The sequence below is a fragment of the Poecilia reticulata genome, linkage group LG22 (genome assembly GCF_000633615.1).
Source record: "Poecilia reticulata strain Guanapo linkage group LG22, Guppy_female_1.0+MT, whole genome shotgun sequence".
Taxonomy (NCBI): domain Eukaryota; kingdom Metazoa; phylum Chordata; class Actinopteri; order Cyprinodontiformes; family Poeciliidae; genus Poecilia; species Poecilia reticulata.
The window spans coordinates 10,031,691-10,053,581 of NC_024352.1; the positions used below are offsets into that span (position 1 = coordinate 10,031,691).

A 21,891-nucleotide genomic window follows, 5' to 3' on the forward strand; every position below is an offset into this window, starting at 1 on the left:
TGTCCCAGTTCTTCTCTCTTTAGTTCGTCCCACAGGTTTTGTCTTTATGCTTTGGATAATTGTTTGAAATACCCAATTTTTTTCAGTTTTGTGAGAGAAACTACCAGATTTTTGTTTAATGTATTCTGGTATTTCAAAGGTTTCAGCCACATAAACCTTTTCAAGGAACAAAAGTGGTTTTTCCTGGCTCTTTGCTTCGTACAAAGGGTCTGGACTATTGGCTGTTGAGAAATGGTTGATTGCTGGAAGCGTTGACTCTGAAGTATTAAACATTTGGAACTGATTTTACCGGATCTCTAGCATCTGGTGGGTGATGTTTGAAATATGCTAGTCCAATTGTGAAGGAAGCTACGCTATGAAGCTTATTGGAAATTGCGTGTGCTCTGAACAACCGTCCTCAACTGTGAAGAGAGAAGTGCCGATCTGTGCAACAACTCGATGTCATCGTTCACAACTCTTTATTCTGTTCTCTGGTGGGCCAAAATTATATTTAGCTCAATGAGAGGAATCCCAGATGGAACACTGAAGGGAGATGAGAATCAAGTGGCATTGCACAGGGAATCGATGGCAAACGTCATTGAGAAAGTACGGTCACATTCCCCGCCTCAGTGTGACCTTGCGAAAGGCACTCTGGCTTCCATTCAGTCTAAAAACATGTTTATGTGTTCCTGTTGGTACGGAGCGTCTCTGTGCTGCCCTGTGATGGATTGTCTCTCGCTTGGTGACCACAGGAAGAAGTCAGCCGCCCCCCACACACCTCGCAACACAAATCAACACGACTAAGCAAGGAGAGAAACAAGTGTAGACGACAGGATGGAACATTGTTAAAACCTGTGAATGTTACCAACCTCCTCTGATTTTGAAGTGATTGTATATCTGTTTCATAGTGTAACCGCTGTGAATTAATCACAAGACATGACTTTAAAACACCAGAGACGTAGTAGTCGTCTCTAATTTCCACTAGAAAACAGGAAATCCCTCTTAGGGTTGGTTACTGTTGTACCTTCCATTGAATTTAGTTGTTTTTTTTATTGTAATCCCTGTGACATCACTATATGCATTGTTTCATATTATTGCCAAAACCCACACTGTTAAGCTGCTGAACAAGACTTTAGTCAACACTTCCTCATAGAGTAGGCCTGCTCTGTATCAGCAGATGTAATTTACATCAATTAACATTTTTTGGAAACGCTAAATTGACTCTAATGATATCAAGGTTTGTGGAAGAGATGCCCACAGCACCACAGATTCTCTACTGTACTTAACAGTTGGCATGAGGTTCCTTTACATCCTTACGAGGGGTGCCAGTAAATGTGGCAAATGATTGGATAGAGGATGTTCTCAATTATATGGCATGATTTGTGTACTCAGTGAAGCAATAGATTCATGCTGATCAAGAGAAATGTAATCACGAACCAGACCTTTTATGACCAGCGGTCAGCTCCATCTCAATACTTTGATTAGATTATCCTACAGTATTCATGCTAACTGCTGATGCCAAGGCTCTGCTTTAATAGTTTAACATAATTGGCACGCTTCTAATAGGCTATTGATTGAGTRCCTCTTTTCCCATTGGAGCCTGACTTAAATCATAAGCAGGGTGTTTGTGTTTGCAGAAAACTCTCCAGCGCTGCTCTATTTCTGTCAGCCGTGCCCTCGAAGATAACACATCTGTCCTCCCCCTCTGATCCTGCGTAGTAACCAGAGAGTTTCCTCAAGAGTTTTCACTGGTAAAATCCCCCCCACCCCCTAAAAAAAAAAATCCACAAGGCTTGCACACATCTGAAACCCAGCTCTTTGAGTTGAGTTCACTGATGGCCACGCGARCCTCACCGCTCTCCGTCGTTAACCGTGATCTCATGGCGGAACCCTTTCTCCGGTGGCTTTTTTTAAGTGGCCTTTCGTCGGCCAACGGTGGAAGGCAGCAGGCCTCTCGGAGAGACAGTGCTGGCTTTCATGTCCGCCTGGCTCCGCTCCTCCGGCTCCCCGCTGGAAACATGCGGCCTGGTGTTTTAGACTCGGGGTGTAATTAACTCAGGGACTCATAAAGAGGCGTTCGCAGCAGGGCCGGCGCTCGTCGTGCCAGCTCCGGTTGGGCGGCGCAGATACCGCTGCAGATGTTTTCAGAGCTACACCTGCTTCCTACRACACAATGAGTTGGTCCAATACAAAAAAATAAATGGCGGAATTTAAGCTTGTTGGGGTCTTGCAAAAATCTGTAAGAGTGCTATAACGAACTACTACTGAAATATACTAGGGCTGTTGTAAAATAATATTTTAGTAATTTAGTACTATATTGATTATTTTTTATTATTAATCGAGTAGGCTGCTCGAGAAATCTCTCTCTCTCTCTCCCTCTCTCTCTTTCATCCGCTCACCTGTGTAAATACACCTGCACCGCTCTTCCCACCGTTCGCTTTCAAACAATAACCACGCAGTTCCAGGAGGAGAAAGGCTGCCGTACTCTTAAGTATCGCTCCAGTCCATTTAAAGATGCTGATCAGTCTCCCGAAAAAACGATAAAAACCCGGAAAATTTAACGTAATGCTGCTAGCATTTAGCAACTCATAGACGGAAGTGCCCAAAACAAATAATGACCCGGCTGTAACACGGTGCGCTAAATAATAAAACATAATTCAACGAAACTTCGAGGCACATAMATTTTTCTTGAGGAATTTTAATAATTGCTCAAGAAAAATTYCCTCGAATCACTCGAGGAATCGTTTTAGCCCTAAAATATACGATCTCTCTCAACGAGGGCTGAAATGATTAATCGGATCAATTGTGATTAACTATTGAAATAATTGTCAACTAATTTAGTAATTGATTAATTGTTTACCATTTGGTGAAAAATGGCATACTCGGTGCTGAAATGAAGCCAAAACTATACAAGAAATATTTACATGCTGCATTTAAGATGAAAGTACATTCATCTGCAAACATGTTTTAGCTTAAYGTACTTAAGCAATAGCATACTATTGCATTCTAGGAAAAAACATTATTTTCTTATTTGAAAAGGAAGTGAATTATTTGCATCTTTTACTGTGTTTCTGATATTGTATTTATAAAGGCTTAAGTGTGATCTGTAGAACGTGCCACTTTATTTTTAATTCAGTTAATCATCATATTAATCGATTAATAAAGTAATCCTTAGCSCAAATCTCTACAACAAGCCATTCGTTGATCTAGACCAGACTCCGTATTGGCTGGTGGCAGACACGCGTACTGATGGGTTTTCTTTTCTCCTCCTTTCTTCCCGTTTCTCCAGACTTTTACAGCTTGGTGCAACTCACACCTCAGAAAAGCCGGCACGCAGATCGAGAACATCGAGGAGGACTTTCGGGACGGGCTGAAGCTCATGCTGCTGCTGGAGGTCATTTCAGGTAGAGAGCCCCGTTCCTAACAGGATTAGACGGATGCAATCCGTGCTGCCACCAGCTGCTTCAGGACAGATGGACGAGAATAGTTTGACATTTTAGAATTTTTTACATTTGTTATTATGCGTTCCTGCTCTTGTTTGATTTATCAACCGATCAGCCTGCATTGGTGTCAAGTCGAGCAGAAAGGGCTGAGCTTTTCACTTGTTGATGTTAGCRGTGTTTTTTTAGCTTCAGATGGATCCAGCACTCACAAAAGGAATGCTGCGTTTTTACACTTCAGGAAATAAMATTTTTATTTTCTTTTTAAAAAATAATTTATTTCTTTATTCATATTTTGTGATATGTTTCTAATAGTGTCTAAAATGAGCTTAAATGTTTAAATAAAAACATTCAGAATAATTCATTACTAAAATAATTAGTCGAAGCCCTTAATATCAATAAAAGCTTGGAATATGTTGCTCTCTTTGCAATATCSTTCATAATATATACATTTTAAATCTTATAAATCAACATTTTTGATGCTATTGCAGTTWATTCAGATGCATCTGTAAAGGCTGTGTTTTCAAATTGATCTATTTTCTTATTTCTAGTTTAAACTTCTGTAACAGGAATGTGTTGGCATAGTAATTAACACCRGCAGACATTTGTAGTCAAAACTAGGTTGGTAACAGTTCCCTGGTTATGTTTCTGAAAGCTGAACCATGTCGTCATCAGCGYTGCGTTTCTGGTTMCAGGTGAACGCTTGGCCAAACCAGAGAGAGGCAAGATGAGAGTCCACAAGATCTCCAACGTCAACAAAGCGCTCAACTTCATCGCCAGCAAAGGAGTGAAGCTGGTCTCTATCGGAGCAGAAGGTAAGAGATGCTGCAGAGAAYGAGATGAAGATCCTACGTGTTTCCCTACGGCTGCACAGTTTTCACTTAGATTGTCCACGAATGACTAATAAGGGCCAAACAAATCCACAACTACTGTTCTGATGTAAAAATACAACAAAACGTCCTGTACCATGTTCCCTCTCTCTCCCTCGTTACCATGGCAGGGCCGGTGGCTGCTGTGCTGTTTAATGAGATCCTGACTGCAAACTGCAAAGTCTTGTGGCGGTGTCGCTTTCGCTGCACTTTATTAGAGTAGATCTCAGGATCAGCAAATCCCCCTCAGGAGCCCAGAGGCTCCTYGTCGTTTAATGTCCATCCTTCTGCCATGAGAGGCTAAGCAAGTCTTTAACTGCACAAACGCTGCACTTTCTTCCCGCCGCCTACCGTCGCAGCCTTGCACACGTCCTCTCACACGTTGGGGAATGACAGAATTTGCGTTTCACTTCAAGCGAGCAACATTCTCACGGATTCATTTAAATAAATTGCTTTAAAGAGTAAACGGTTTGTTTTCTTGAGTTCAATGAATGGTTGGGATTAATGCTGCAGCATGAAATCCTGCTGTGAACTGAAAATGTGTCGAGTTGCTTGAACATGGACCGTGTGGGATTGTTGAGGAAAACGGCTTTGCTTACTCTGACGAAACCAGGCTTCAATGTCATCGGGTTGAGTTTTTTTTTTTTTTAAATGAAAAACTGCAGACAGTTGCTTTATTTTTTTTTATTGCGTGTCCTGTTCATGTGCTCCAAAGTCTAAGAGATGAATGTCTGCATGTGATTGCATCAGTCAGTGATGATCTAAAGAACACGTAAGTGTTAAGTAAATGGCTGAAATGATTAATCCTGATGAATCAATTATTGAAGTAATYGTCAACTAATTTAGTAATCGATCAATCGCTTGCTGGAGTATACAGACTGCAAAACATGCCATTCACTGAAGGAACAACACAATCCAGCAATTAAGACAAAACTCTACAAAACAAATACAAAACTTTTTTAAAAAACTTAAATAAATAAGCAATGCTTAGTCTGGCAGGGGCACAAGTAAAGCCTGGTGGGCCGSCAGGCTGATAATGTGCTGGAGGAAACCCTGTGTTCTAACCAGATCWGCACAAGCGGCAAGTCTAGTTTCCCTGGTTCACTAAAGGAACGCTGTTTCATCTGAGGCAATAATATGTTTATTTTCTATTTTAAAAAAGGAATTGAGCTGTTTATTTGCATTTTTTAAAATGTATTTCTAATATTGTATAAAAAGTCTTAAGTGATTAATTAGAAATCTGCACAATGTAACATTTGTTTAATTCAATTGTCAGAATAATCAATAGAATAATCTAATAAAACAATCAATATCGCCTTGCAYAGCATTCACATTTTGTTACGTTACAAMCACAGACTTCATAAAATACTGCATAATTGTGAAGCAGATGGAAAATGATTCATTCTTCAAGTCCTGGCACAGATTAACTGGATTCAGCTCTAATACCAGATTCTAACATAAATCTATTTTCATCCTAATCGCCTACATGTTTTGTTTTTATCTGCAAACTGGACTTTCTTTTGCTTTTTTCTTCTTACTATCAATCAATCAATGAATAAATCAAACTTTATTTGTATAGCACATTTCAGCAGCAAGGCATTTCAAAGTGCTTTACATAATAAAAATAAAAACAGCATGTGACATTGAATAAACGGTGAGAAAGAGATTTAAAGATAAAAACATTCAAACCTGCACCCCTTTTAGGACTTCAGTTAAACGTCGTTTAACTGGGCTTAAACCTCAGAGTTTCAGTGAAAACGCTGTTTAACAAGGGTACTCAAAACCTCAGAGTTTTAGTTGAAACTACTCTTTCATGAAAACCACATTTCTAGAGCTAATATTTGTCAGCAGATTCTTCCACCTGAGCTGTGGTTTTCTGCAGCTCCTCCAGGTTACTCTGAGCCTTTTGGCTCCAGCCCACACAACCGCACACCACTCAGACACAAACTACACATTTTSAAGATCAAAAATCCTCCTCTTTCATTTATTTCTTTTCCACATTAAAACCTTCAAATATTTGTAAGACCAGGCCAGAAAACCCTGACATCTGCTTCTGATACAGASTGGGTGGCGGCACACTTGGACAAGCACCGAGTCGACCTTTTAATTTAAAGTATCGGTACCCAGATGAAACCATATTTTTTTCTAGCAAGTAACAGATTTTGAATGGCTTTTGGTTATAATTAAGAAACTGTTAACAAAAACAAAAGCTGACTGTCATTTTTTCAATATTTTTGACCTGCGTATTGAATCAGATTASAGTTTGAGTCGATTCCTGTCTAATGGTGCAGAGTAAGAAAAGGCTGTCCTCTGTACGGACCGAGTGAAACACACGGAGGGCACCGGACGTGGTGGCTGCTGAGTTTGGGCGACATAWAGGAAGATAAGTACAAGGCAACAAGCCAAGAATTGATTTTTGTATGTGRAGTGTGGACAGAGACGTCCATTTAACTAAGAAATACAAAGTGTGAGGATTGTTAAGATGGTTAGATCAGGGTATAAACCACAGTGATGAGCAGAATCCAATAACTGAAGAGACTGTGCAGAAACATTTATCTAAAATGTGGATTAAAGCACTTTTTTTTTTTTTTTTTTTATTGTCGCGGCCTAAAACCATGACACCTTTTTCCAATCCGTTGTGGTCAAAGTTGAATATTTTTAAAGCTTTATTTTTCCCATAACATGGTCTTGCAAAAAACTTTAAATTGTTGCACATAATCATCCTAAAAAAGACAKGATTTTAACTTCGTTCAAATAGAAAGTACATTTYCATGATAGAGTTCATGAACTCTACCAGTATAAACAAATCCTAAAGAATCTCTTAAAATGATTTTTGCTAAAATAAATTTAAAGAAAAAAAAGAAGAAAAAAATAGGTTAGACTTTCAAGAGACGTCGTAAAACAGAAAGTTAAAATAGAAGGGGCTGAAGGGATTGGTCAGAAAAGACGGCCCTATTTTTATTTATTTATTTTTTTGTTATTTTATARAAAMCAATTTTCACTTTTACATTAAAGGGTTTTTTCTGTAATTTTGTTGTTGGTTAAAAATTCTCATTTATGACCAACTTTTTGACCAAAATGCCAACGTAATCACGATTAATCACTTAATCGTGATATATTTGTAAAAGAAATAAAATCGGTACCACATCCAAGAGGATGGAAAAATAGTATTTCAAATTTCTTTGTTTTTGATCACCCAAGTTTTTTTTGCCTTTCAAAATGTGTTTGTGATCTGTAACATTAAAGCATGATTTATCTGTAAGGGGGCAAATACTTTATAATTACACTGCAAATGGGGTTAATTGTCACTGTAACCGATTGATGACCGATGCTTGGAGGTTTTTATTATTGGTAGTAGTATAGATCAGTTAGTAAGAGAGGTGGGTTGTTTCAGTGTAATAAAACCAGACGAGCGTTGCAGACAGATTATCCTCCTGGTCATTCCCTCTCACTGTGGCCTTAGCGCTGGGATGAGACCAGATGACGGGTCCGGTCCACCAAACGGACCTGGGGGGATGAAACGGAAACAGAGAAGGGGTGTAGTTTCAAATCCCATCAAGTGGATTTCTGCTCGTCACTCATGTTCGTTTGAGTTAATCTGAACGTGATCTGCATGTGTCACCGGGAAGCGGCGCGCTTCACTTTTCCTGCCCGCTAATTCGGCGCGAGCCGCCTTTCACGGCGCGTTACGTCTCCAGACATCTGACTGGCATCTCGCAGTCGGCTCATCCGTCACGGCTGAGCCACCGCGCTCCGAGCCTGATTGGATTAGCGGGACAAACAAACGATTATCTGAAGGCCGGCAAAAGAGGGTGACCTGGTAAAAGGGGATTTTCATTATGGACGGCACAGAGGTGGCTGGACGGAGGGCCGGTCCTTCACAGCCAGCTGCGGTTCATCTCATCAGCTCTGCACTCAGGCCAAGCTTCGCGTGTTTCCTCTGCTGAAACTTGAATGTATGCTTGCAGTCACCTGACTGAGCAAATTATTTAAGCGGCTAAAAACATCAGGGTGACCGTATCTGTGATATTGGTTAGCTAGACTAATTTGCTTTACTGAAATGTCAGTTTATTTTACCGTCTTCTAAATAGGTCTAAGTAGATTTTAGTGTTCAGTTTAATAAGTTTTCCTGTTTCTTTGCAGGACATTCAGGTAGTTCATTACCCATTTGTGACCTGGAGCTAAACATAAACATTCACTGTGTCTTTAAATGTTTTAAAGGGGCAGCATTATGTAAAAGTAAACATTTGAGCTTTACATCTTGTTATAATGTTATTCCCTCATCAAAAACAGACCCAGAGTGTCGCTTTGATTCTTCCATGCATGTACAAGAAGTCTTTTAATCTCCATGGCAACCATTCAGACTTGCAAAACGCCTTGGTGGACTTAGCTTCGCCTTTGAGACGCAGCTCCTCTTCAGAGCTGCAGTTTCTGAGCTCCCTCAACCTGCTCCTTCAGACTAGCCAGCAGCAATTAGCAAACACTTGGTGGACCTGAGCATCTGCTGAGATCATTATAGGAGATACTTCTCAATGCAACGCTGGTAAACATGTTGAAGGCTTCATAGAGGAGCCATGTTGTGATGACTTTCTGAAGAGAGGAGGGATTTCTTAAAGAGACAAAGGCACAATTTTAAGGCGGTAAATTGCAAAGTCAAATTTCTTTTAAGTCATAATTAACACAGTTACTTGATTGTGCTGCAAAGTGGTACTCTGTGCCTAGAAGACACATAAAACTGCTCCTTAAAAAATATACATATAAGTATTTTAAAGCTTATACATTTGAAATTCACAGATGGAATAAATGTTTACCTTTCTTTTTTTCCCCTTTTCAACAGCAAATGATTGTTTTTTTTACCCAAAGATTGAAACAATCTAAACAAATCATCAACCTATAATATTAATAAAGGTGCAGATCCTAAACTGTCGCGGCTTCCTTTGTGTTTCAGAGATTGTAGACGGTAACGCTAAGATGACCCTGGGAATGATCTGGACCATTATCCTCCGCTTCGCCATCCAGGACATTTCTGTGGAAGGTAATGTGTGCGTTAATTTCTGAAAAACGCTGATTATTCTTGTGGCGTCTGAGAATATTTCTTACTCTGACATGTTGAAAAACCTCGGCACTGGTTAGCCATTACTGTGGTTTACTTCATGAACGGGGGCGTTTGTGTCTCTTTGTTGTTTGGGGGACATTTTTCATTGTTTGTTGCTCATTTTGCTCGTCGTTTATCGAAAACGACTCCCTGCCTTGGTCTCTAGGGCTTTTGTAAATTATAGCAAAAGTACTTTAATAACTTACAGTGAACGTCGTAGAGTAAACGTCCCATTTGGTCAGCCTTAATTTGTTTAGTCTGAGATTCTTTTGAGTGGTTAATTTCACAGCGTGGGAACAGCACAGTACAAAACCCAGCTTTGTAACCGACGGTAACAGAAAAGCACAAAACATCTGAGCCATTGCAGATGCTTCCTATTCTCTGTACCTCCACTTAATCCAGCACTAAACAGGGATTAGCCGAGTCGGTCGGCTGCAGGTTGGTCCGACTTCACAATGATCCCTTCTTCCCAACCACAGAGACGTCGGCCAAAGAGGGCCTCCTGCTGTGGTGCCAGAGGAAAACTGCGCCCTATAAGAACGTCAACATCCAGAACTTTCACATCAGGTAAAGTCGGAGGAACGTAATGAGACACAGAAGAGGCAATATCTCACCTGCAGAGATTCAGGCACAGGAAACCAGAAACGGAGTCAGCAGGGGTGTGGATTTTTTACTTTATCTGCAGACTTACTGGAAGGTTGACTGTGGGTTGGGGGTCCTTCGAGTTGTTTAATCTCTTCACTGTTTCCAGTTGTTTTAAAAAATAATGTTGAAAGAAGTCAATCTAACTGTAAAATCTTTAAATTTTTTTCACCTAAAATAACCTCAGTGGACTTTGAAACTCTACAGCTACACTTCAGCCTTTCTGGTGTTCATGTGCAGCACATGGAAAAAAATATTCAACCCCCTCTGACTCTTTTAAAAACATTTAGTAACATTGAAACCACAAGTTCACATACATGTGAGTTTAGACACTGTGCAGCGTGACGTCACGCGCAAGATCCCTCAAAAAAACTGCTCACCTGCAATAACTACCATTAATTTTAGCTGTGAAGTTGTCAACATACCGCGCTAAATCTTAAATATACATATGACATATAAAAGACAAGGCGGCGCAGTGCTTTGCTACTGATTGCCAACGCTATGACAGGTAGATAAAAAGGTCAAGAAAAAACTCTTAATTAAAAAAAAATGGTGAGGAAGCAGAAAGTAGGTTAGTTATGCTAGCTTGACTTTGACAACCTCACCATGTAGCTGTGCTGTGGAATTCTGTGTTTCGGTTCAGTTACAAAAAAAGAAGAACAAAAAGCGACCTACATCCCGACCCTGACAGGTCATCATGGCAGGTGTTTAAATTAGCTCATCAACCACTGCTGTGCTAGTTTAACTTCCACAGCAGCAGCTAATCTAGACCAACAACCTGAATGTTCTGTTCCTTATGTGAGAAATGTCTGCATGTCTTTTTTTGGTGTTGAATCCTGATACATTAGTAGCTTTGTTGTAAGTCGGTTGCTATGATAAACGAGTCTGTGTGTAGTGTAGCTACACAGAGCACCAGTGGTTTTGAGTTGTTCTTTGGCGTTTTTTCAGCATTATTTTTCTTTGTTGTTTCGCTCTGCACTAGATTAAATAATACCCAGATCTCATTTTGTTAACAGAACTGTTCTACTCCTGCAGAGCGGCTATGGATGGCATGAAAAAGAATAATCTTTTTGCCCTCCAGCGTTGTGCACGTGTGAAATTTCCAGACGCAACCTGCGTTTGAATTCAGCCTCCCTGAGTCGATACTTTACTTCGTCAAACCTCGTTTCTTTGTCTTTCCAACTGAGTCCTTTAGGGTAGCGCTCTAAGGTTTGCACATTTAGAAAGAAATTGTACCCACAGATTCACAATTAGAATTATGATGTCGAAACTTTGACTGGGCCAGTCTGACTTGCGTCTTGATATAAACCCTTGCTGTTGTCGCTGTGGGAGTATGTATAGGGTAGTTGTTGTGTCAGAAGGTGAATCTCTGCCTCTAACATGTTTTCTTCCAGTATTGCGCTGTATTTAGCTCCATCTGTCTTCCCATGACCTCTGACCTGCCTCCCCTTCTCTGCTGAAGAACACCAAGCCCACAGCATGACGCTGCCACCATGTGTCAACCTTCCATGTTTTGGTTTTAAGCAGGAAGTTTAATTTTGGAATCATCTGATTGGAGCACTTTCTTCCCCGTGTTTGCTGGGCTCCCTTTTATTCTCTAAAAAATTTGAGACAATAGTTCAGCCTATGAATTTCAAGTATTTTTAGTTTGTCAAGATTTCAAAGGAAACTATTTTGCTGTGTGCTGTTAATCGGAACAGAGCTGAAAACAAGAATGAAGACCAGGCCTGTTCCTTTAAACAAGGCTGATCAATAAAAAAAGAAAGAAGGAGAGAAAGAAAGAAAGAAAGAAAGAACGCAGGAATAAATAATTTGCGCATCAAAAAATTTTTTAACATTTAAATTAGTAACAGCACAGTCAAATCTGAAGGTGGGACTTGTTCGACCGGTGTCCGCTTCACAGAACACTCCCAATGCCTCCGTGTTGAATTATTGAAATACGACCACTGCCACGCTCAGATGTGGATGAAAGCCGAGGCGAGACAAAAAGGTGGAGCTGAGGTCATTTCAAGCGAAGGTATAAACGGAGTGCTGGGAGAAAAAAAATGGATTGACTTTGATGTGGCCTTTCAGGAACAGATGATAGCTTTACATCTCAGTCAGGAGAGGAGAGGCAGATGAGATCAGAGCTTTTTTTTTTTTTTTTTTTTTTACTGGAGCACTTTATATGAAGTAGCCTTGTGAGAGATTCCCCCATGCAGCATGGAAACTTTTTATGGCAGGTGATGGATGTAAATAACCCGTCTTTGTTGCCTCGGAAGCACAAAGCGTCAATTTTTCACAACTCCACATTAAGATGATGCAGTTTCTAAACAGACTGACCTTCAGAAGCAAGGATGCTAATCAATGAACCAAAAAGAGCCAAGCTAAAAATATGTCATCAAGTCAAACGGGGTCCTGTTAGATGTCTGAGTTTTCTGCTTGATTCAGTTTTAATATGGATATTTTAAACCGACTGTAAATTCATCTTTTATAGTTTTATTAGCTGTAGTAGAAATATGTCGTATGACTGGGAGAAATGGTGGAAGCTAAGCTAATCAGATGTACGCCGTCTGTCTTAGGATACATTAACTATTTAAAATGACTCAGAATAAAAAAAATTTATTAAACAGAATAAAACTATCAAAAGTCTACAACTTTACAACATCCCATTGTCCATTTTTGTGCTGTTTTTGTTCATGTAGCGTTAGCTTTACATGAGCTAACAGCATCAGATCAGCTGTGACTCACCAGGCTGCTCCAGCTCTACCTAGGATGGATTTTGGATTATGCATAAGTTATGCAACAGTTTTAAAGATTACAAGTGTGTGTTTTTCAGGTTTTGTATTTGTTTTGAGAAAATGACAAAAGATTGCAATTTTCTTTTTTAGCCTTTCTTTTTTTTAGCTATCAGTGACTATATTATGAGCAGAGGGGACGCACCTGTTCTGTTTTTGAGGAAGAAAGTAGTTCCATCGCGGGGGAAAGAACTGTACAGTTCGGAAACGAGGATTATTTTAAAAGGTTGCCAACATTTCCAAATCTAACATGCAGTGGTGAGGACCGCTAACTAAAACGTTTGTGGCGCTAACTCTAAAGCACTAATTATAAACATTAGCAACACTAAAGTGCGATGCCAGCACAGTATTTAGCATAATGCTAAAGACCTAAGCTCATCCTTAAATGATGAAATAAGAGCATGAGTATAAAAGTCTCCTTAAAAATTGTAACAGTCGGTAACCTTTTACTCCAAACAGTGTTGTTAGCATGACCCATTAGCATCATTAGGTATGATCTGTTCTCTGATTAGAAAAATATTCAACTTGAGAGTCAAACTGGATGGTCAACGGTAAGATCGCCTTTAGTCGTGTTGTCTAGGGGAGAGATGGGATTAAACACGCATGGACAGAGCCAAGTTTATCACCAGTACAAAGACAACATCAAGTTATTGGCAAAAATTTCTGACTTTTTTAAAAATGTTTTTTTCACTTTCCTCCTCACCAAAGTTTCTCCACTCTGCTTTTTCAGCTGGAAGGACGGCTTGGGCTTCTGTGCACTCATTCATCGACACCGTCCAGAACTCATAGACTACGGGAAACTGCGCAAGGTGAATGAGTTTACTTACTTACCTAAAGCTACACCAATAAGTCAGAAAAAGCCTGCTGACCTAAAAAGTGGACAATCTTGTAGCATTTTTTTTTTTATTTAAACCTAAAAGCTGAGTTTAATGGTCACTATGGTCTGCTTTTGACAGGATGACCCCATGACCAACCTGAACACAGCCTTTGACGTGGCAGAGAAGTACCTGGACATCCCCAAAATGTTGGATGCAGAAGGTGAGCTGGTGGGAAATTCAAATTGTAAAAGAATGAAACGGAAACCAGACAATTTCACACACTAGAAAACCAAAACATGCTCTTTCTGAAGAACCATTTAGCCGGATAAAGGTTCGTAGCGGGACAAAGAGGTCACCACAAGTCAAATATTCTTTTTTTTTATACTTTGCACTCTGAAATCTGGCAGCCATGCTCTGCAGAGGTGTGCACAACGAGCCAAGGTTCTTTAAAAGTTTACCACCGAGTCACGCCAGCTGGCTCTGAGTTGGTTGCGTTTAAAAGTCTTATTCACTCTCGGCAACAACGACTGAACAAAAACCAGAGTGAATGAAGCTGTGAGCTGGAATGTCTTCGTCTCTCATGTCTGCTGACTTTTCCACATTTTGGATCGCCACAAACTTCAACATATTTTATTAGGATTGCACCACAAATACTGGATTAGATTTGGATCTGGGTTTTGAATGGACCGATCTAAACAAATCCATTGTAGTTTCATGTCTATTCTCGTAATATTCAACTGTATGCTGGTAATTTTATTTTCTTAGCATGGCCCTAACACTCAGTTGTAGAATACAAATGCAAGCCACACTTTTCAGATCTCTATTTAAACAACAACAAAAACGTGTCTTTTCATTTCCCTTCACAGTTGTACACCATGTGTTAGTTTGTCTCATAAAATCCCAATAAAATATGCCGACACCTGTGGTTTTTGTGGTGTAACGTCTTGTACATGAAGCTGGGCTTCCTCTGCCGTCTGAAGGAGCATGTTTTGGGGTTTCGTGTCACAGCTGTGCACACAGTGCGGATATTTTCTGCGGAATGTAAACAGGCGCTTCTCTTTCGTACAAATAAACGAAGCCTGGCTGACGTCAACGCTGCATCTCCAAATACGGTTTCCTCTTGTGAGTAGCTGCGAAGGACAAAGTCAGGATTCAGACCTTCACCTCTGGTCTGTTTTGCTCTACAGTTAACGTGATGAGCTCTACTCCTAGTTCCTTCATTTGCCTCCCTCATGCCCCTTCCACCCCACATCCGCCCTCCTGACCTCCTCTCTTCCCCACAGACATTGTAGGCACTGCCCGTCCGGATGAGAAGGCCATCATGACCTACGTCTCTAGCTTCTACCACGCCTTCTCAGGCGCCCAAAAGGTATCCTGGATGCAGAGTCCTACCCTGTCCTCCCTTTTTTTCCCCCCCTACCTGTCTGCGCGTGCGTGTGTTTGTGTGTGTGTGTGTCTCTTAACAGTACTCTTCTCTCTGCAGTGCACAGCGCTCCTTTACTTTCCGCATGGTTCACGCCACCACAAATGCATGATGGGACTACATCTTGTGTTGTCAGAGGCGATGAGCGCAGGCGGCCCTCCAGTCTACCTTGTTGTTTCGCCAGTCGTTTCGAGTTTTCTCTCGCCGAAACGGAAAGCTGAACGGAGCGCTTCTGATCTGCATCGTCTGCAATAGCCGACCGCGCGGTTGACACAAATTCGCCTGAAGTCTCTCGCCACCGCCGGAGGGGAAACGTACCCGTTTAAACAGACAGCTCTGTTTAGCCTCCAGAGCGATGGCTTGACTAGAGAGCGGAGGTGTGAGCGAAACAAAAACTGGCATTTCAAAGTCAAAACAGCGAGGCTTTAGTTGGCTTTAATGGCCGTGGCCCGTCTGGTTTCAGCCTTTCTGTCAGACTTCCTGCTTCTCTAAGAAAGACTGGCACTGTAATGAATGACGGTTTTCTCTGACAGCTGCTGTAATCTCAGCAACTCTTTTAAGCAAGTCAACTAAAACAAGTCAGTGTTTATAACTAAACCGAGACGTCAGACTGCAGCTGGACACTTGAAGGCTTCACTGATCAGAGTTAATGGGAAAAGATTGAGCCGCCTTAATTGACTTAAAGGGGCAGTGTTATAAAAAATATCAACTTTAAGCTTTACATCATGTCTTAGTGTTATTCACTCATCCAGAAAAATAAGTGTTGCTTTGATTCTTTTATGTATGTCCATGGCAACCATTCAGCTGTGCAAAACGATTGGGTGGACCTAGCCCCGCCTTCAAAAACGAAGCTCCTCCTCAGAGAAGCAGTTTCCAAGTTTCCAACTCGCATAGCTTTCCTCCCTTTGTCACTCCCCCACCGGCTCCTTCAGACTAGCCTGCAACAATTAGCAGATGGAACTGCTGAGCTCATTATAGGAGCTACTTCTCAGTGCAACGCAGGTAAAAATGTTGTTAAAGGGTTAATAGAGGAGCCATGTTGTGATGACTTCCTGAAGGTGGAGATTCAGAAAGCGCAGGAGTTTCTTAAAGAGACAGAGACCCAATTTCAATTTTCTTTTGAATCCTGTTTCATATCTATAGCATTCTTATAACAAATAAAGTTAACATAATTACATGATTGTGCTACAAAATGGCACTATGTGCCTAGAAATCAAATAATACCGTCCCTTTAAGCAAATCAACTAAAACAAATCAGTGTTTATAACCAAACTGAGAGAAGTCAGACTGCAGCTGGACACTTGAAGGCATCACAGATCAGAGTTTGACTTTAAACACAAATAAAAACGCTACCATCTTGTTTTTTTTTAGTATTTCTTTGTGCTCCCCACTGGAAACCTGAAAAGTTGACTGGAGGACCCATGCGACTCATGATTGCACCCCCTGCTGGCCCCTTTTGTTCTCTGCACACTTTTACTCTGCATTTTTCTCCTCTGTCCTCTCTCCCTTTTCCTCTGTTCCTCGGGCAGACATCATTAGCACCTTGAGGCCAGATGAGAAGGCCGTCATGACTTATGTGTCGTGTTACTACCACGCATTCTCAGGCAAGCAGAAGGTGAGAATCGAACCAAAAGAGCCAACAAATCCAAAAAAAACGTCTCCGGCGAGTTAGTAGGAAAATGACAGCGKCTGTCTGTGTAGCACTGTTGTAGCACTAGCAATAGTTCACCCTGAGTGTTGAAATGGTGAAAGTCCTGCGTAAGGAAAGTGAAATTCTGAGCAGATTGTGAGCTTTTTTTTATTCTGCTGAAGTTATTGAAGTTTAAGGTTTTTTTTTATTGTGGGATGGAATGATAACTCAAGTAGATTAAAAAAATTAAACAACAAAGCAAAATACATTAGAACTTGTGAACTAATTACAATTTACTGTGAATTATCTCGAACTCAGACCGGGTCAAATTATTCCAGAGCTCCTACAGAGTCTTGAAGTCTGGAAAATGATTAAATGTTTTGTATGAATATGGAAAAAAATTTAATTAGTTACGGAAAAATGCTTTATTTCCCAGAATTTGTTGCTTATTCTATTTTATTCCATGTTAAAAAGAAAAAAGTCTAATAGTACTCAACAAATATGGTGTTTATTTTACATTGTTTCATATTAAAATGATTTGCTTCATTTTTATATTGCTAAATTACACCTTGATTCTAACAATTTACCCGTCAGTATTTGAATGGCAAATTTAGTGCTTTCAGAAATTGGGACTCACCTATAAAATGGACCGGCTGATGAATGGACTCTGGTTTCCTTCGTTTTGGGAGATCGGCGATAATCTGATACTTGAATTGGAGGCTGATCTGATCTACCTCTGCAAAGATCTGAAAATCCACCGCCGTCCTTTTATCTCTGCTGTTAGAGGCCAGAATGACGGGTTTCCACACCAGATCACGTCTGTACCTGAGTGGTTAACAACAGGCTCATCACTGTTCCCAACTTAGAACATTTTCACTGAATTTGGTGACTTTTCAGACAAAATCGAAAGGTATGTGTTCAACCAGAAAACTGCAATCAGCATCCCAATTCAAAAACTCAGTGGAGCTGTTACTGGTTCAGCTGGACCCTGTGGTAACTGAACTGGGTCTAAGATACCAAACCGAGCCCTGAAACCGCTTTTTAAATAAAGGTGCAGAACCGTGACTTTAGAGCAGTGGTTCTTAACCTTTTTTGAGGTACCGAACCCCCCAGTTTCATGTGCGCATTCACCGAACCCTTCTTCCCCCCCCCCCCCCCCCCGACACACAAAATACTTTGCGGTATTCTGATTTAGTAATGTAATTGTATTAGCTGTGTTACCACCCCACACCACTGGAGGCAGTAGCAACCCCGAAAAGATGCGACTAAGGAGCAGATTTAGACTATAGAATTTGGTATAAACTGTGAGCTTTGCTGAAGTAATTAAAGACACAAGTTCAAATCTATGCTGAGAGTGGAGCTCCTTCAATCAGGGCTCCTCCGCAGCACTGATTGGCTAAGCAATGTAACACGATCCTCTGCAGCAAGTGATGGCAAAGTGGCGCGTCATCACGACTTTACACAAGTGTGTCTTTACCTCTGCGGCAGAGAACCCCTGAGACCGACTCATCGAACCCAGGTTAAGAACCACTGGTTTAGATAATCTGCGTCCATTTTGTGTCATTTGGCTGAAATTTGCTTTCTCTTGGGTGATTCCACATTGAAACTTGTTGTGGAACGGATAAATCAGGGTAGCATTAAACTCAACTCCAGTCCCTTAAAAAGAAAACTACACACTATTATTAAAAGCCAGGAAAACAAACTATTTAAAAAGCTCCAACATTTTTGGTAAGAACAGCTTAACATTCAGCCACAGCTATGCCAGGACGGCGTCTTTACAACTCGCTAAAAGGCTTTTTGACAACAAGAATCACTTGGGTCATTTAGGCCCATAATGAGGGTACGTATATACCCTGTAAACTGACAGTAAATCAATTCAGCAGCAGAATCTGACAACAGATTTAAGTGTAAAACATGATACAGATTGGGCTGGATCTCTGTCAGGGTGTCCTGTTAAATCCGCTGCCCTTAAAATCTTCCTGGGATCGTCTCACAGGGCGACCGACTCTTCTGGACCCATCTGTTAGTTTTCACATTAAAACAAAGAGGAGCGTTTCTTCCTCCCTCCTCCTGTGTAGAGCCCCAGATTGCAGCCTGTGGGCAGAAATCTCCCCATAAACACCATGAACCTCACATCACTGCACTGGTTTGTACATGGAAATTATCACCTGGCTTTTTATTACCTGAAGCTGCAAACAGGCCTGTTTGCTATTAAGGCCTGTTGTAGTAACAGACGAAACTTGCTGAAACTCTTTGTATTTTAAGTTTCATTGACTTTTACACTAAAAAAACCCCCAAAAAACAACATATACACAAACTCTTACCAAGTATATTTAATCTAGTGACAATATTTTAGTACTGAAATGAGACAAAGCTAAACTAATAATTCCTTAATTTCCTTAACATTGGAAAATGTTTTCTTATTAGTGAAATAATTTGCCATTTAACCAGCACTTTTTCATCAATATCAAGGAATCATTCACATAAAACAAGCTCCTGTATCTTGCTGAAAAGTTACTTGTAAGTTATTTTTGTCTTATTTTAAGTGAACCAACATATTTTTGGTCTACAAACTAGACCAAAAATACTTTTTTTTGTTTTTGCGGTGTATCGCGAGTCAAGTTCTCCAACTTCCAATGATGAAGCTTTACACCACAGCCATGAAACAGAAGCTTTACGTCATCATGCAGGTAGACTTATTACCAAATGTGGAGTATATTGCTACGTTCAGTCACTTTGCCCACAGCGGCTTCCTGGATGAAAAGTTGTAGCTCTAATCAGCAGTTCTTGCTCGCCGCCAGAACAGAAAGCAACATAAAGGAGGTTGGCGCTCTAGGCTAAGCGGCCCCGTCGTGCAAACATTTGCTCACAGTAGCACAACCTGCACATCCTGGCTCTCCTTTTAAGGCCGCTCCTCTTAGAGGGAATCTCGGACCGAGCCAAGTTTTCCTTGTGATGTTTGGACAAAGGGGAGCTGGAGGCAGCCCTCCATGTGGGATGTGAATCTCCGAGCCGTGAAAGGGGTTACGAGTCTCGAGAGTTGGGTTTTTATCTGCTCTTTATGTAAGGACATGTCTGTGTTAGCTTTTAATCTCTCTTAATTTCCTTTTATTCCAAGGGACAAGCCTCTAAAGTCCCAGTTACAAACTTTTTTGTCTTTCTTTTCTCAACCAAGTCGGCTTTATTTTCTACACTTTGCATGCTGCTGTAATTGCTACCTTTTTTTTTCTTCAATGCATACATTTCACACACAAACAGCAAATTGGTTAATTTTTTTAGTTCTAAATTTGAACAAATACCATCTTAAGGGGCTTTACAAGAGATGCAGGTCCAATTTAGAGCAAATTATAAATGATCCATATTCAGTTCAAATAAATCCAGATCGTTCAAGAGCAGTCTAAATATATTCACATTCTAGATCCAGTACACTTTTATTCCTTCCTAAATATACAGCTCATTTAATGCTGCTGGCATTGAGTGATTGATTTAAGCAAGTATAGTTCCATACATTCAGACAGCTTGTAAGTAAATGGTCATCTTCCATTTCTCCTAGTTTTTTATTTATATTTTTACTATTTTATTGATTTTTTTTTTTTAGTTTTTAAAAAATATATATTTCTGTTTTATATCTCAGTAGTAAGGATATTATATGTTGGTGATGCAGAAACCAACGTGCCTATGGCTAACGTTTCCATGCTACAACATTAGCTTATGACTTCCTTTACAAACTCACAAACCATGCCTCAAAATACGTAAAGTAACATCAACTTTTAGAATGTTTTTGTTTTTTTCCCTCACTTTTATTTGCTATTTAATAATTATTACATTCGTGTAACATGAATGCCGCCTCGTACGTTCTGATTTTTAGTTAGCCTTGCTAAGCTAGTTAGCCATGCTATGCTAGCTAGAGAAGTAAAGCAGCTCGATACGTTCAACAGTCAGCCAGTCAGAAAGATGAGGTAAGGTAATTTTATTTATATAGCACATTTTCATCAACAAGGCAATTCAAAGTGCTTTACATGAGTTAAAAGGAAACACAAACAAAATAACAAACCAAAGGAAAGAAAAAAGGAAAGAAAACTAATCTAATGTTGTTCTAAAGTATATAAACTAAGTGCTCCTGTTCAGGGTTGCCAAGTATCTAATTACATTTCTAAATAGTTAGCTTATTTTATCAGAAACTGTACTAACGAGCGACTGATCTAATTCCTTTTCTGGGTTAAAGTAATATAAACTAAGCAGTGATTCTGGATTCCAATGATGAAAAATAACATTAAAATTTATTATTTTAACTTATATTTTACAATAATGATTGAAAAACAGAATTTGATAAAATATATATAAAAATTTTCAGATGATATGCAAAACAAAGTTTATTTTTCCATTTTTTTTCTAATTTGCTAGTCGTTTTCTGAGACCCCTCTTTGAAAAACACTGCTCTAGATGTCACTTTTTTTTCTGTTATAAAACACAAACCCAGAGTCGTCCTGATTCCATCAGTTTCGGAGCGTTTGCTGATTAATTGTCCGATTTTCCCTAAAGCGATTCCCTTGGGAATTCTCTGTGGGTGGTTCGGATTAATTTATCGCAGCCAAAAAAAAAACACTTTAACTTCGCAGAGCTTTCTTTAGGTGTGTGGGTATTGTGGATGGCTGAAGTCACGTTGTTTCTTGCTTTGCCCTGGTGGTTTAGGCGGAGACAGCGGCCAACCGGATCTGCAAGGTGCTGGCAGTGAACCAGGAGAACGAGCAGCTGATGGAGGACTACGAGAAGCTGGCCAGTGATGTGAGCACTTCCCGCTCCTTTCCCTCCGTTTTGTTTCCTCATTTATTCCATTTCTCGCTCTATGCGCTGCATCCCCGCCCTCTCCACCCTCGGGGGATGTTTGTGCTGCGTTCAGGTGCAGATAAGGCGGATAATGATAAACATGTAGCCAGCCAAACAAAATAGGACTTGTATTGAGTTCTGTGCATTGTGCAACACTTGTGATTGTTATCAAATCATACTGCAGCCTTTTTTTACATGTTGCAGTCTGTGGACTGTCTGCTGTTTACGCAGGCTTAAACTAGAACTAGTTGCCAAGGAACAAGCTTACATGTCTGCAATTACTAGCTCACTATGCCAAAACACAAATATTTACACACTTTGAATTTTTACAAATTTCACTGTATTTTATCGGGGTCTGCAGCAGCCATCTAAGCCCTCAGTCCTCCGCCAT

The 21,891-nt window shown here is 40.3% G+C and overlaps 1 protein-coding gene across 5 annotated transcripts in view; it reads left to right on the top strand.

Moving 5' to 3' along the window:
* actn1 (actinin, alpha 1) overlaps positions 1-21,891 on the top strand; it is a 60,153-nt gene that overhangs the window by 27,531 nt on the left and 10,731 nt on the right. For 3 of the 5 annotated variants that reach the window (XM_008398966.2, XM_008398968.2, XM_008398969.2), the window contains exons 2-9: positions 3,269-3,383; positions 4,115-4,234; positions 9,237-9,323; positions 9,863-9,950; positions 13,533-13,611; positions 13,759-13,840; positions 14,904-14,989; positions 21,366-21,458. In XM_008398966.2, the coding sequence (XP_008397188.1) occupies positions 3,269-3,383; positions 4,115-4,234; positions 9,237-9,323; positions 9,863-9,950; positions 13,533-13,611; positions 13,759-13,840; positions 14,904-14,989; positions 21,366-21,458 (750 nt within the window). Of the gene's footprint in view, positions 1-3,268; positions 3,384-4,114; positions 4,235-9,236; positions 9,324-9,862; positions 9,951-13,532; positions 13,612-13,758; positions 13,841-14,903; positions 14,990-16,572; positions 16,659-21,365; positions 21,459-21,891 lie in introns of all 5 variants that reach the window. The other 2 variants (XM_008398970.2, XM_008398967.2) reach the window with 1 other exon arrangement.